At 48.8% G+C, this 13569-nt stretch overlaps 1 protein-coding gene across 3 annotated transcripts in view; it reads right to left on the bottom strand.

Annotated features, from left to right (window-relative positions):
• Nlrc5 (NLR family CARD domain containing 5) overlaps positions 1 to 13569 on the bottom strand; it is an 81265-nt gene that overhangs the window by 2070 nt on the left and 65626 nt on the right. For all 3 annotated transcript variants that reach the window (XM_027405632.2, XM_027405634.2, XM_035442591.1), the window contains 14 exons: positions 12138 to 12224; positions 11478 to 11558; positions 10689 to 10772; positions 10378 to 10470; positions 8308 to 8391; positions 7652 to 7735; positions 4935 to 5018; positions 3299 to 3382; positions 2958 to 3041; positions 2778 to 2855; positions 1833 to 1916; positions 1678 to 1749; positions 1349 to 1432; positions 63 to 146 (listed from right to left, as the gene is read on the bottom strand). In XM_027405632.2, coding sequence (XP_027261433.1) covers positions 63 to 146; positions 1349 to 1432; positions 1678 to 1749; positions 1833 to 1916; positions 2778 to 2855; positions 2958 to 3041; positions 3299 to 3382; positions 4935 to 5018; positions 7652 to 7735; positions 8308 to 8391; positions 10378 to 10470; positions 10689 to 10772; positions 11478 to 11558; positions 12138 to 12224 — 1167 coding nt within the window. The remainder of the gene's footprint in view (positions 1 to 62; positions 147 to 1348; positions 1433 to 1677; positions 1750 to 1832; positions 1917 to 2777; positions 2856 to 2957; positions 3042 to 3298; positions 3383 to 4934; positions 5019 to 7651; positions 7736 to 8307; positions 8392 to 10377; positions 10471 to 10688; positions 10773 to 11477; positions 11559 to 12137; positions 12225 to 13569) is intronic.

Below are 13569 nucleotides of genomic sequence, written 5' to 3'. Positions count from 1 at the left end.
TAACCTCTGGGCTTATTTGGGATGAGGGTCCCTTCTGCACCCCCCACCCAAGGGTGTCATACTCCACTCTCTTCAGCTGCTCCATCTGTGGCAGGACCTGGGCCAATTCAGCAGCCACCTCATCACCAAGGAGGTTCCAGGACAGCCTGCAAAGTGAAGGAGGGGCAAGCTCAGAGGCAGAAGGACACCGAGGCAAAAGAACAACAGTAGGGATCACTAGGTGCCAGCAGTATCAGGTACAAGATGCTTGAGTACCTACCCCTGAAGAACTATCAGGACACAGGTGGTTTCTTCCTTCCTGCCTACCCCCACCCTATCCCCCTTCCTGAGCAACGTGTTCTTCAGAAACCACAATATGACGCAATGTACACCAACCGAGCACCTCGGTGCAATGTCTGCTTCCCATGTGATAGTGTGTCATATTTTTCAAACCTCCCCCACATTGTTTTTGCCGTAAGAAATTAATCTTCAATGGAAGCATATGTCTCTGCTGTCCGTGGAGGCTCCATGTGAAGGAAGGGAGTGTATTGAAGAGAGCTAATACAGTGCCACCGAGGGCAGACCTTCCAGTGGGGTCCCATATCCTCCCAGGGTACTCAGTTAGGAGGGGAGGTCACCGGTAACAGAGCTCAAAATCAGCGAGCGCTAACCTGTGGCATAGGGAGGAGGATTAAGAACTAAGAACACTGAGGACTGAGGATGTAGCTCAGTGGCATAAGACTCACCTGACATGCAAGAGTTCTAGCCCCAAGACAGAAAAATAAAATGTCCCCAAACTCTTTAGGATGCAGACCTAGAAATCCCCTTTCACTCTGTGCCCTGTACTTTGGGAGTTAGAATTTTCTTCTTCTCAATGCCCAGTGCCTCCAGTCCCAGCAGTCAGGTTTGACACCCTCACAGTGCTGCCAGAGTCTGAGGCAGTGGGATGGCCAAAGAAGTCACAGCCAGTGAGTGTGTTGGGGGTAGTGGTGGTGGTGGTGGTTTTCTACCAACTTTTACCTTCTGCATTATCAACAGCTGTTCAAAAGCAGAATCTCCATAAACCATTGAAAGTGCCCCCAAAAGGGAAGGTCAAAGGCAAAAACCCTTTGCAGACCACGTGCTCCACCACCCTTCCCACAACACAGGTAGAGAAACTGGCAGGAGAGGTCTAGTGTTTCTGCCCTGTGTTTCTGGAGCACATGGGGGTAAGACTGTGGGGGCAAGAAAGGGCTTCCCATCTCCAGAGGGGAGGATCAGTTGAGAGGCAGAGTCAGCTCCAGCATACAGCAGGCAAGGACCACCACCCCCTCTCCCTGCCACCCCAGGGATCTGTTCTTCCCAACTCAGGGCCCTCCCGAGCACTCACGAGATTTCTTCCAGGGCTGGGCAGAGCATGAGGCTGGTGGCAAGGTGCTTGGCAGCTTGGTCATCAATTTTGCAGGAAATCAGGCTGGAATAGAATGGTGATGTCCTTCTGAGACAGGGGCCACCACCCTCTTTCCCATAGTGAGAGCAGGAAGGACGAGCATGGCCTGGCCAGGGCCAGGGCCAGGGGGCAAATCTTAGAAAATAGTCTTTTACCCCAGCCCCCAGCTCTAAGTCCCATCTTTTCCATGGCCCTCATAGGTATGAGTTCACTGAAAAAGAGCTGTGTTCCTTTTGCAGGGCCCCTGGCAACGCGGGAAGGCAACTTACTCAATATGTCTGAGCAGTGGGAGACTCTTGCAGAAATGTGGGACATTTCCAGCCAGGTTATTCTCTGCCAAGCTGTGGGACAGGGTAGACACAAGTCAGAACTGCCCTAGACCCTCTCCAACCTGTTTCTCAGCACAGGCAGGATCCCATCTCACCTGAACTCTTCTATGCATGGGCATTGCTCCAGGGCCTGGGCCAGGCAGAGGGCCCCCTCTGGACCCAGATGGCTGGATGGCAGACTGGAAAGGGAAAGGCGAGAGGAGCCTGGGGCCAGCTCTGGGGGTTGGGAGAGCCCTTCCCTAAGCCTCTCATTCTTTTTTTTTTTTTTTTTTTTTTTTGTTTTTTCGAGACAGGGTTTCTCTGTATAGCTTTGGAGCTCCTATCCTGGCACTCGCTCTGGAGACCAGGCTAGCCTCGAACTTGCAGAGATCCACCTGCCTCTGCCTCTTGAGTATTGAGATTAAAGGCTTGCGACACCAATGTCCGGCCTAAGCCTCTCATTCTTAACTGTTCCTAAGACTATAGCAGCAACCTTAGCTGGCCTCTGACTGTCCCTACCCATGAAGAACCCAGTGAATGCCAAGGTCCCTCCCTGACCTAGGGGGTCTGAGACACTAAGTCCAAGCCTTGACTTCTTTGAGTATTAGAAAGTCAAGCTTCCCACACTGTTTCTAGTCTTAGCTCTCTTTCTAGAAAATGGAACACACAAGATCCCAGCCCCGGGGCTGCACGGGACTCAGGAAGCCATGAACTTGACTTGCAAAGGACAGAACAATGCACTTGGAGCTTTTGCCTGTGGCCTTTTGCTGGCATTTGTTGGAACACCCTCAGAGACTTGCTCTCAGGCAGGAAAGCTTAGCTTGGTGACATGTTTTTACAAATGAGGAAAAAGGCTCAGATGGGGCAGAAACTTGGCTAGGGGCTCACAGAGACAGTGGATAGGGTCAACATTAGGCTTAATCTGGGGCTTGGGAAGTGGCAGCAGAGAAGGGGTCATGCTAATCTCAGGCTAGGCTGCTCAACCTATGGCTTGCTTGGATCCCACTTCTCCTGGGTCCCTTCACCACTGGTGTGTGCACAGTTGGCAGAAGGACACTTACCATAGAACCCTCAGTTGTGGGGGCAATCTCTGAGCCAGCCCCAGGGCTGTGGGATCCCCCAGAGCATTGTTGCCCAGTCTGAAAGAAGAAAGGATAGAGCGATGAGCCACTCTGACCTGTTCTGAAAGGACAGGTGGGCTGGGGGGGCCTGTGGGGTACTCCACCTGGATAGATACTCACATGATCTCCTCCAAGCACCTGCAGTGGGTGAGAGACTTGGCCAGTGGCACTCCCCCAGCTGGGCCAATGCTGTTCCCTGAGAGACTGTGGAAGGTAGGTTATTGGATTCTCTTCTTTTTCATACCTCCCCACTACATTTGTACAAGAGATGCAGCCACTCCCCCTCCTGATAGAATACAATAGACCCAGAGAACAGGGCCTAGGAGGTCACAAATCTCCCCTCCCTGGGCACCAAAGCTGGGAGAGATTCCCTTTGTAGTGCTGGCCTGGGCCAGGGGGCAGTGTGTCTTAGGAGCATGGTATGGTTCCTGCAGGCTCTCTTCAGTAGGCCTGGGACTTACTCTAATTTCCTGAGCCCTGGAAGCCTTGGCAAGATGGCAGCTAAATTCTGGGTACCCACATCTCCAATCTGGTTGTGCCTTAAGCTTGGGGAGAAAAACAGAGATGAAGAACCATGAGCTTGCCACCCATCTCACCTTGTCTTCCTGGTTAAGACACACAGTGAAAGGCCTCAGTTCATACAGCAGTTTCATTATCCCACGCTTGGATGGGACTCCTAATTCTTGGTGTCATCCTGAAATCTTTCCTGATACTCTTGCATACCTTCTTTGGGAGCCCAAGGCTGTCCCCTGGAGTTGCTTATGCAGTGTGGAAGTGAAGGGCTTACTTGAAGAGATCCCCCTCCTTCCCATCATTTCTCCCTGACAAGGTTGTTTGGAATCTGGGGGAAGGGCAGGCAACATGTCCCAGATCCTCCAAGCTGTCAGCAGCTCTTAAGAGTATCAGAAAGGCATTAGTCACCATCACCAATGCCATTCCTGCTCAGCCTGGACACACAGAGTACCGGCCTGGAGGAGCACAAGGGCTTTTGCAGGTGTTGTGTGCAGAACTCTATAGACTGCCAAGCCCATACCCATCCAGAGACTCATATGCCACTCATAAAACTCCGGAGGAAAGTAAGTGGAGTGACAATGACAGCTCCCAGTGTCCCAGGTAAAAAACCCGAACAGCTAGAGACTCACAGAGACTTGCAGGCAAGGTGGCAATGCTTAAAGCTCAGGCCTGGAACAGACTACAGTCCTCAGCTTTGCCTTGTTTGCCTGAACCTCATAAACTCCCCAAGTGAGTCTGGCAGGATGGAAAGCTCATGTAGATTCCCTAGTTAAGGCATCTGAACTGAAAGGGGGCTTTCTCTGATATCATTTCACCACCCCCCCCCACCACCACCAAAATCACTGCTGCCTTTTCTGCACCTGGACTGGTCTTGCCTGTATGAGAGGCAAAAACTTTGCTAAACTAAAAATAAACTAACCTGTCCAGGGAAATGGTTTGCCCTCTTGTTATGAGGGTTGCTTTCTTTTACACATTAAAGTTTAGCCAACTGCCTTGCAGTGGATTGATTTTGGATCTTGTGTGCCATATCCTCCTGCATGCTAACCACAGGGTGCTTTGCCAGAGTCAGGTGGGCCTGTGACAGAACCAAATGCCTGTGGCACAGCTGGGGTTTGTTTTAGTCACAATATTTTGCATTTGGGGAAAACCATATCATAAAAGAGTGGCATTCTCTGTCGACTTGGCAGGGGTGGTGTTCCAAGTGAAGTCTAGGCCATCCCCTCTTCACAAAGTGTGGTCCCTGGCCCTCAAAACTGTCACCACTAAGGTACTCATTGGAAACACAATCTGGGCACCTGCACCTGTGCAGTCCCAACTCTACACAAATCTACAGAGAATCCTATGCATGTGCAGGACTTGTATGGGGCTCCAACCCCACTCTGCCAGGTCACTTTGGTATCCAGGAGGAAGCTGGTGGCACTGGGAGGAAAAAACAATGGGTGTCAACCCCAAAGAGCACTGGGATGACCCCGGAGGGAGTCAACCTAGGTTCCAAAGGAAGTGCCCAGTGTTTCCCTGGATGGGATCCCAACAGAGCTGACCATTGGTCTTCTCACTCTTTCTCAGGGGTCACTAATTACTCACCAAAGGTGCTGCAGAAGGGTCATGCAGCTGAGTCCCTGAACGAGCAAGGCCAGAGAGGAGGCTTCCAGTGGAAAGTGACTGAGGCTAGAGAGAGGAGGCCAGGTGAATTTTGCATGCCTGGAATGCAGACTGAGGCCCTATCCAGGCAGACTCAGGAGGCCTCTGCACTTAGAACACCCATAGCTCTCCAATGTAAAATGTGAAAGGCAAATGGCACCCAGAAATTGTGCATAGGTTACTGAGTCACAGGGCCAGTGGTTCTGTGTTCTCAACCATGTGCTTAGACTAAGCAATAACAGAGATCATATAGTAGAGGCCAAAGACTGGGCTGGGCCATCTTGAAATGTGGGTGCACTGCCATCTTCATTCTACACATGAGGAGCATTGAGGCTCAGACAGGAAGGGGGCCTACTCAGGGTCACAAGGGAAAGCAGCAGTAGTAGTAGCAGCAAGGATAGAACCTATGATCCTAAGGCCTCTAGCCTGAGTGCAGAAGGGAAGAATGACAGTATTAGCCAGGCTTCCACTGAGAGAACTCAGCCAGCCTCTGCTCACAGCACTCACCAGGCATCATTTCACTTAATCCTCATAATCCCAGAAAATCAAAGCTCTGAAAGAGGACTTAGCCCAGACAGGTGAAGAGTGTGCTCAAACCAGCATGGCGATGTGGCAGCAGGTCTTGGCCAACTGCCTTGGTTTCCTAGAGCTAAAGCTCTTAAGGACACATGATCAGTGCTGAAACTGACAAAGCCTCAGTCAACGAAGACAGTCAACAAGTCTATCAAGAGCCTGTCCACAGTATGGGGATGGCGTGGCTCTGTGCAGGGGTCACTCCTCTAACCTATGAAGGGGGTGAGAACAGCTGGAAGAAGTGGCTGGGTTTGAGGGAAGCTGCCAGTAGCAGAAGACACGGGCCTGACAGATCTGGCTTCTGTATTTAGAGGACAGAAGAACAAGGAAGTGGTAAAGAGCAGCCTGAGTGTCTGAGACTCAAGCCTGAGGGTGATGGGCAGGATGATCCATCTTACAGAACCACCAACCCCTAGCCCTGGCCAAAGCTTCGGGGCCACACAGATGAATGAGCCAATGAATGACCTTATTGGGTCTTTTACCCCACAGATAAAGCTTCTGGAAAATTCCAGAAGGCTGAGCAAGCAGTGAGCACCTGGGGAAAGCCCAAGCAACAGCACCATGTAAAGATGGGGGAGGGGTGGGGAGCTTGGTTTCCTAATGGTCCAAGGTTTCCTGATGTTTCCCATCCTCTCTGTTTTCCCCTAGATGAGCTAGGAGGGACACACCAGGGACACATCATAGCTATGGGATGAAAGGCAGGGGGCTGCTTTTCGTCTATGTGTAGCACATATTCGAAGAAAAATCTGGAAAACAGTTCACATACTGACTGTTCTGGGAACTTTTCTGAAGGAGCTTATCTCTAGGGGATTTCACCCTCTTTGTTACATATTTTTGAAATTATGGAGCCTTTTATAACCAGGGTGTATTTTGGGTCATCAGAAAAACAGATTCAAAGCCGAAAATGAAGTTAAATGTGCTCACAAGATATTGCCTAAGTTGGGTCTAAGCGGGATGGGACTATTTTTTTTTTGCGGGGGGGGGGGTTGGGCTGTTTCTGGCATCTCTATGAATTTGATGATTGCAAATTACTAGGGAGAGTAAAAGTAAAGAGTTACTAAGAAACAAATTATGGCTGGCAAGATGGCTCAGTAGGTAAAGGTGCTTGCTGTCAAGCCTGAGGACCTGAATTTGATCTGGCTTCTGTATTTAGAGGACAGAAGAACAAGGAAGTGGTAAAGAGCAGCCTGAGTGTCTGAGACTCAAGCCTGAGGGTGATGGGCAGGATGATCCATCCTACAGAACCACCAACCCCTAGCCCTGGCCAAAGCTTCGGGGCCACACAGATGGCTAGAAAAGAGAGACTCCCTAAAGTTGTTCTCCGACCTCCGAATGTTCACCATGGCATATGAACATGCATGCATACATACAAACACAATGTAGGAAGGAAGGATAGATGGGTAGATGGACAGAAGGAAGAAGGGAGGCAAGGAGGGAGGACAGTGCTGTTGCCAGGGGCACAGGAAGGGGTTCCGCTGAGAGTTTGTGTCCTCGCTTCTGTAACAGCGTCTAAGTCACCACTCTTTCTAAGTCCAGAGGACAGCATAGGCCTTAGATCTCATTTAGCCAAAGAGAATTCAGAGGCGGGCATGTGATCTGAGTTCACTCAATATGTCTCCAACTGAGCACAGGGAGAAATGTGCTCAAGATGTGGCAGGTGCTGGTTGGGCCAACACAGACCAGTAACTGGCCCATGGATCCAGCCGTGCCTGGAGTTAGTTGCCCTCTTGCCCTGGCTGCTCTGATTTGGGGATTATGTTTCCAGATGATACTCAGCTAGGCAGGGAAGGAAGGTGGGGAGAAGTCATCCAGAGACTCAAAAGTATATTCAGAGGAGGCGGGGGGGGGGGGGAGGGATGGAGACAGAGCAACACAGAGAGGCAGTGGTCCTGAGCATATTTCATATACTCCTCTGCATGTACCCCACCCATTGCCCTCCCTATTCACTTTCTTCCCAATTGACTTCCTCACTCACCCCACCCCACCCCATAAACCTCCTCACTCACCGCTCCCCATAATACTCCCCGTCTGCTTGTCTCCCATCCCTCTCCACTCACCCTCCTCCCCATTAGCCTCCCCTCACTTACTGCAGCCTCTTTAGCTTGCAGGTCCCCTGAAGGGCTCCCATCAGTAGCTCTATGTTCTCCTTACAGAGATGGTTGTTAGAGAAACTGTAGAAACCAAGCAGAAGGCTCCATTCAGGCAAGTGTCCTGGACAGGCACTTTCCCCAGTCCTTGGAGAGGCACTGTCCTACCTGTCCCCTGCCCTTTGACCCTGGGGAGGCTGACTGGGTTGCAGATAATGGGATAGACTTTCTGTGGCACCCCTACCCTGGGTGTTCCTGGTCCCAAGGGCCAAGTTCTAGGGTTCCTGAGGGAGTGGTGGCAACTGGATCAGATAAGGAGGGTGTTGGGTGAAGGCTACAGAGAAGATGAGGGACATGCAAACATCCAGAGACTGTGCTGTCCCTTAGTGCTTTCTGCATCCTGTCATTCATCACCAGCGGAGGCAGAGGCAGATTCAAGTCCTATTTTGACAGATGGGAAGTCGCAACCCAGGGAAGAAAAAAAAATCTAGCCAGAGACACCCATGGGTTCAGAGTAAAGGTGAGACCAGGAACACAGTGTTCAGCCAGAGGACTACTAGGCTTGGTTGGGGAGAACAGAGACAGGTGGAAGGGCCTCTGTCACCCTACCAGAGCTGTCCTCCCAGGCCTGCCCTTGGCCAACCATTCCAACTTACTCCAGCTCTTCCAGATGGTGGCAGTGTCTCAGACCAGATGCCAGGTGGGCGAGGCTCTCTGTGCTTACACAGCTGGAGGTCAGCCTGTTGGAGACCAAAGAGTGGCAGGTCAGGCAGAGCCCATGCCTGAGGATGTCCAAAACTGATGATAGAGGCTGGGAGTGGTTCTTGGGGACAGTGGGTAGGGGACATCTCTCCTCCATAAACCTTGGACTAATTAAGTCAAGAGTGTGCTGGAGGCAGAAGCTAAGTATCCTCTAGTCCCTCTTAGCCACAGTTGGACACCATGGTATATTCAGATGACTCTGTACAGCTCTGCATCTTCTGGGGTCAAAAGTCTGATAGCTCCACAGAGGCTTTGTTTGTTTATTTGCTTCTTGTTTGCTTTTTCTGAGACAGGGTCTCCCAATGTAGCCATGGCTGTCCTGAACTCACAATGTAGACCATACTAGACTCTATGTCACAAAGATCCACCTGCCTCTGCTGGGATTAAAGGGAATGAACCACAGCACTGAGCTCAAGTTCATGAGTTTTTAAACTTGTTTTAAAAATTTCCTCCACTGAAATTTTTTCATGTTATTCTATTTATTTATTTATAAAAATTTATTATGGGGAAATAAGGAAAACTCCTGCAAGTAGGAGAGGCTCCAAGGAAGAAATATCAAGTGTCTCTATTATTTAAAAACTATGATTGTATTTATTTATCTAGTGTGTGTATGCATGTGTATGCATGCACATGCCATGATGTGTGAATATGGAGGCCAGAGGACAATTTTGGGGAGTTCTTTCCTTCCTCCATGTGGCTCCTGGGGATTAAACTCAGGTCCCCAGGCTTGGAAGCAAGTTTACTCACTGACACATCCCAACACAAGCCAAGAGTTTCTTGATGTAATCAGTTGCACTCAACATCAACAAACTCCTTTTGAGTTGGGCATGGGGCTCATTCTAGTAATCGTGGCAGTCAGAGGCCACGACAGGAGGATGGAAAGTTCAAGGCTAGCCTGGGTTACATTTTCAGACCCTGTCTCAAAATCAAACCAAACCCAACCAAACCAAAGCTCCATTTCAAAGTCTTCATTCTGATAATTAATTCAGGCAAGATTTACCAATGGATGCTAAAATTTGTGGAGGAAAGTCTGAAGAACTGGATAGTGACTCTGCAGTGATCTTGCTACAAGACATGGGTCAATCACAAAGATAAACAGGAATTTTGCAAGTGAAGGAACTTGGAAGATGTGACAACTTACCAGGTGACACAGTTGGTGTCTGCAGTAAAGGGACACACACATTGTATGCCTCTGATAAAAGGTGAGGAGGAATAAAAATGGCCTGGGTGAGATTCCTGTCATAAATGCAGGCTCTAAAGCTAGGCAGACACAGGCTTAAGGAGATTCCTGCTGGTAGCTGTCAAAGACAGTGAGTGTCTAGAAAGACACAGGCAGTGGGAGGGAACACACACACATTCTTGGGAGAGTCACTGACCCAACTCTAATGGTTAGAAAAGAAAAAGAGGATAAAAGAAGGAGGAGAGAGGGAGGGGACAAGGAGGGAAGTGAACAATGTGAAAATATTAACAGAGATATTTAGGGTAAATTCCCAATCCTACAACTTTTTCTGTTTGAGATAAGATTTCCAAGCTGCTTCAGTCTTCTGTGCTTTGCCACTTTTTATTTGCAATCATTCCAGAAGAAAACAAAACAGAGTGTGGAGAAGGGACTACTTTTTGTTTTTGTTTGTTTTTTTCAAGTCAGGGTTTCTCTGTGTAGCCTTGGCAGCCCTGGAACTTGCTTAGTAGACCAGGCTTTCCTTGAACTCATAAAGATCTGCCTGCTTCTGCCTCCTGAGTGCTGGGATTAAAGCTGTGTGCCATCATTGCCTAGCTGGGAATACTTTTTTAGTTGTATGGCTGTGTCTCTAAGGTCACATTTTGGATCCTACAGGGTTTTAGCATCATCTCCAGGACCATGGGATTCTAGCACAGGGTGGGACCAGCATCCTTTGGGCCTGGAGCTTAGGATCAGGTTGGGTGGGCAGGCAAGGGGACCTCAGTGACAATGCAAGTCCACATACCGGAAGCTCTTGAGCTCACTGCTAGACATCAGGAGGTTCTGGAGCAGCCTGGACCTCTTGTTGTCCTCGTCACTGAAGTTAACCTGAGACAAGCTGAAAAGGGCCAAGAATATTCCAGAAGACTGCAGGCTGGACACACTTCAGGAGTCACCATGAGAGAAGGACCCTCTAAGAGCTTTCCTGGGTATCCCTGAGTCTCTGACCCTTGGCTCAAGTATGAGCCCCACCGCAGGGAAGTGAGAATATGGCCCAAGGAAGACTTTGGGGTAACCAATGAACTTGAAGCCACCACTAGCTTTGGCAGTGCCAACCTGAGCTGTTGCAGTCTGGAACATGTCTCCATCAACTGTCTCATAAGAAGACTGTGGCCAGTCCCTGGGTCACAGTGAGCCAACCTGGAAGCAGAGAGGGAAGCCACAGTTTCTGAGATCCTGGTTCACAACGGGGGTTCAGCCCCTGCCTATGGTCTTGGCATAGGGTAAGTACATGTTAGTTAAAGAGAGTCTGAGTTTACTAACAAGTTACAAGCACAACTGGAAAGGGTAGTCCAGGTGGGCAGCTGGCATGCCCAGGCAGATCATTGACTACACGAGGGTAAGCCTGCAGACAAGGAGGTAAATTGAGGCTGAGATCCAGTCATGCTCCAGTCCCCAGAATGTATGCATGCAGAGCTGTGTCCACTCAAAAGAGGTAACAGTTCAATTTCCAAAAAATATGACATTTAGACCCACAGGTCATAAATCCAGGCATCTATGAGGGTGGAACGTGGGAGAACTTGGCCAAATCTTGGCTTGTCACAGTTGAGATGGGGCATTTAAGCTGCAACTCGAAGTATGAAAAAGTATAAACAGATAAAAGAGGAAGAAATTAGCCAGAAACAAGAGCCTGTGCGAAGGGCCTGAGGTCAGAAAGGGCAAGGTGGTGATTGAGGAATTGAAAGTTGGTGGGATTGGTGGGGCTGTTGAGTTGTAGTGGGGATGGAGAGTGAAGGAGCAGATCTCCCAGGATATGGAAAGATGCTGAGCAGGGGCATGAAGCAGGGCCACCTCCTGATCCTTGCCACTGGCCATTCCCCTGAGGTTCCTGCTGCTGGGTCCCACCTGTTTGCCATGAACTCAGAACTGTCTTCTTGGTGAGGAAATTCCAGCCTGAGCCACAGCTGCTTCTGGGTCTCAGAGAGGCTGAGGGAGAGAAGAGAGGGGTGAGACACATGGCAGCTTGTCTTGGCAGGTTGAATAGGTCTGTGTCTGCCTGCTCTCTGACTCGGATCATGGTACAATGGATCTTCCAGCCTCAAACAAGGGCAAGGACATGCCAAAAATGGGAGATGATGCCAAGAGCAGCCAGCACCATGGTGAAATCTGTTACCATATGTGATCCAACCAAAGCCTTGCTCCCAACCGTTCCCATATTTTTTTCCCCATTCCCATCATTGTTATCCATAGGACATGCTACTGCACCCCAGGGCCACTTCTGGGTATCAGCATGGACCCCCCAGCCTTGCCTGCCTGGACCTTGATCCTTGTTGAGTTTCTTTCCTCTGACATTGTGGCCTGCCTACTGCATGAGATTACACAAATATGTATAGTATATGTATATACTAAACAAATGCGTATAGTTCTTCAGGCATGCCCAGGAGTCTCTGCCAGTGACAAAGCTGTTAACCTACAGGACAAGCCAATGTCTAGAGGATTGAGGGTAAGGGAAGGTTGCAATGGTCATAGAAAGGTGAATTCCTTGGGGCTCCTCTCTGGACTCACCTTAACTCAGTGAGACATCCTGAGGCCTGGGCACAGACTTCCATTACAGCCAGTAAGCCGACGTGGCCCACCCATGGCTCTTCCAACCTGTTATGGAAGGGACATAGGCAAGGACCTCTGGGGTGAGCATCAACCTACCCCTGAGCAAAACCTGGGGAGGGGTAGTATCATGAGGAGCCTAGAAGATTGTGTGTGTGTGTGTGTGTGTGTGTGTGTGTGTGTGTGTGTGTGTGTGACTTTTAAATTATAATATCAGGACTGAGGGTATACTCAGTTGCTACAGTATCTGCTTCCAATGTATGAGGCCTTGGGTTCCATCCCCAGCACCACAAAAGACCAGGTGTGGTGGTGCATACTTGTAATCTCACCACTCAGGTGGCGGAGGCAGGAAGATCAGGAGCTAAAGGTTATCTGGGGATACTAACATCTCCAGCTCCTGTCTTCTTTAGGAAGGGATTGCAGCGATTGTAGAGGCAACCACGACCAGCTTTACACAAATCTGGACATCTGAATGCAGACTCTCGTGTTTGCAAGTCGTCTCCCCAGCCCAAGGAGAGTTTTGGAAACATTTCTCAGATTTAACACAAGTTGTTATGTGGTAAAGGTAATGAAACCAAAACATACCTAAACTATAACTCCAATTCTGTATTTAAAAGAAGGAAAATGCATACAAAGAAAGAGTTGGAGTTAGATACAAGGAAAATGTATGGACTATACTTGGCATTGTTTAGATGGCATAATTTTATTATGAGACTGGTTTTATGAGTGATTTTATTTTTATTTTAGTTTTTAATGATTTATTTTTATTGTATGTGCATTGGAGTTTTGCTTACATGTATGTCTGTGTGAGGGCATGCAGTTCCCTGGAACTGGAGTTATAGATGGTTGTGAGTTGTGATGTGGGTGCTGGGAACCAAACCCAGGCCCCCTGGAAGAGCAGCCAGTGCTCTTAACTGCTGAGCCATCCCTCCATCCCTCCATTTTGGTTTTCTACATTTTCAAAACTTTGTTTTTTGTTTGTTTGTGATTTATAAACAGGTTTTCTTTGTGTAGCCCTGGCTGTTTTGGAACTCACTTTGTAGACACAGCTGACTTTGAACTCAGAGAACTGCCTGCCTCTGCCTCCTGATTAAAGGTGTACACCACCACTGCCAGACTCATTTTCTAACTTTGTACAAAATGCACAAATAAATTTAGTAGTATGGAAAAGAGTTTTTTTAAAAACATTCCTGTTTTATAGTTTAGTTGCATTATTTTTTGTTGTTGTTGTGAGCAAAGCCTTTAACGGCTGCGCCATCTCTCTAGCCCCAGTTGCATTATTATTATTATTATTATTATTATTATTATTATTATTATTATTATTATTACTTGGTTTTTTGAGACAGGGTTTCTCTGTGGCTTTGGAGCCTGTCCTGGAACTATCTCTAGTACA

This window comes from Cricetulus griseus, chromosome 3 (genome assembly GCF_003668045.3).
Source record: "Cricetulus griseus strain 17A/GY chromosome 3, alternate assembly CriGri-PICRH-1.0, whole genome shotgun sequence".
Taxonomy (NCBI): Eukaryota; Metazoa; Chordata; class Mammalia; order Rodentia; family Cricetidae; genus Cricetulus; species Cricetulus griseus.
Note: the sequence above shows the minus strand (reverse complement) of the source record. Positions and strands in the feature narration are given on the sequence as shown.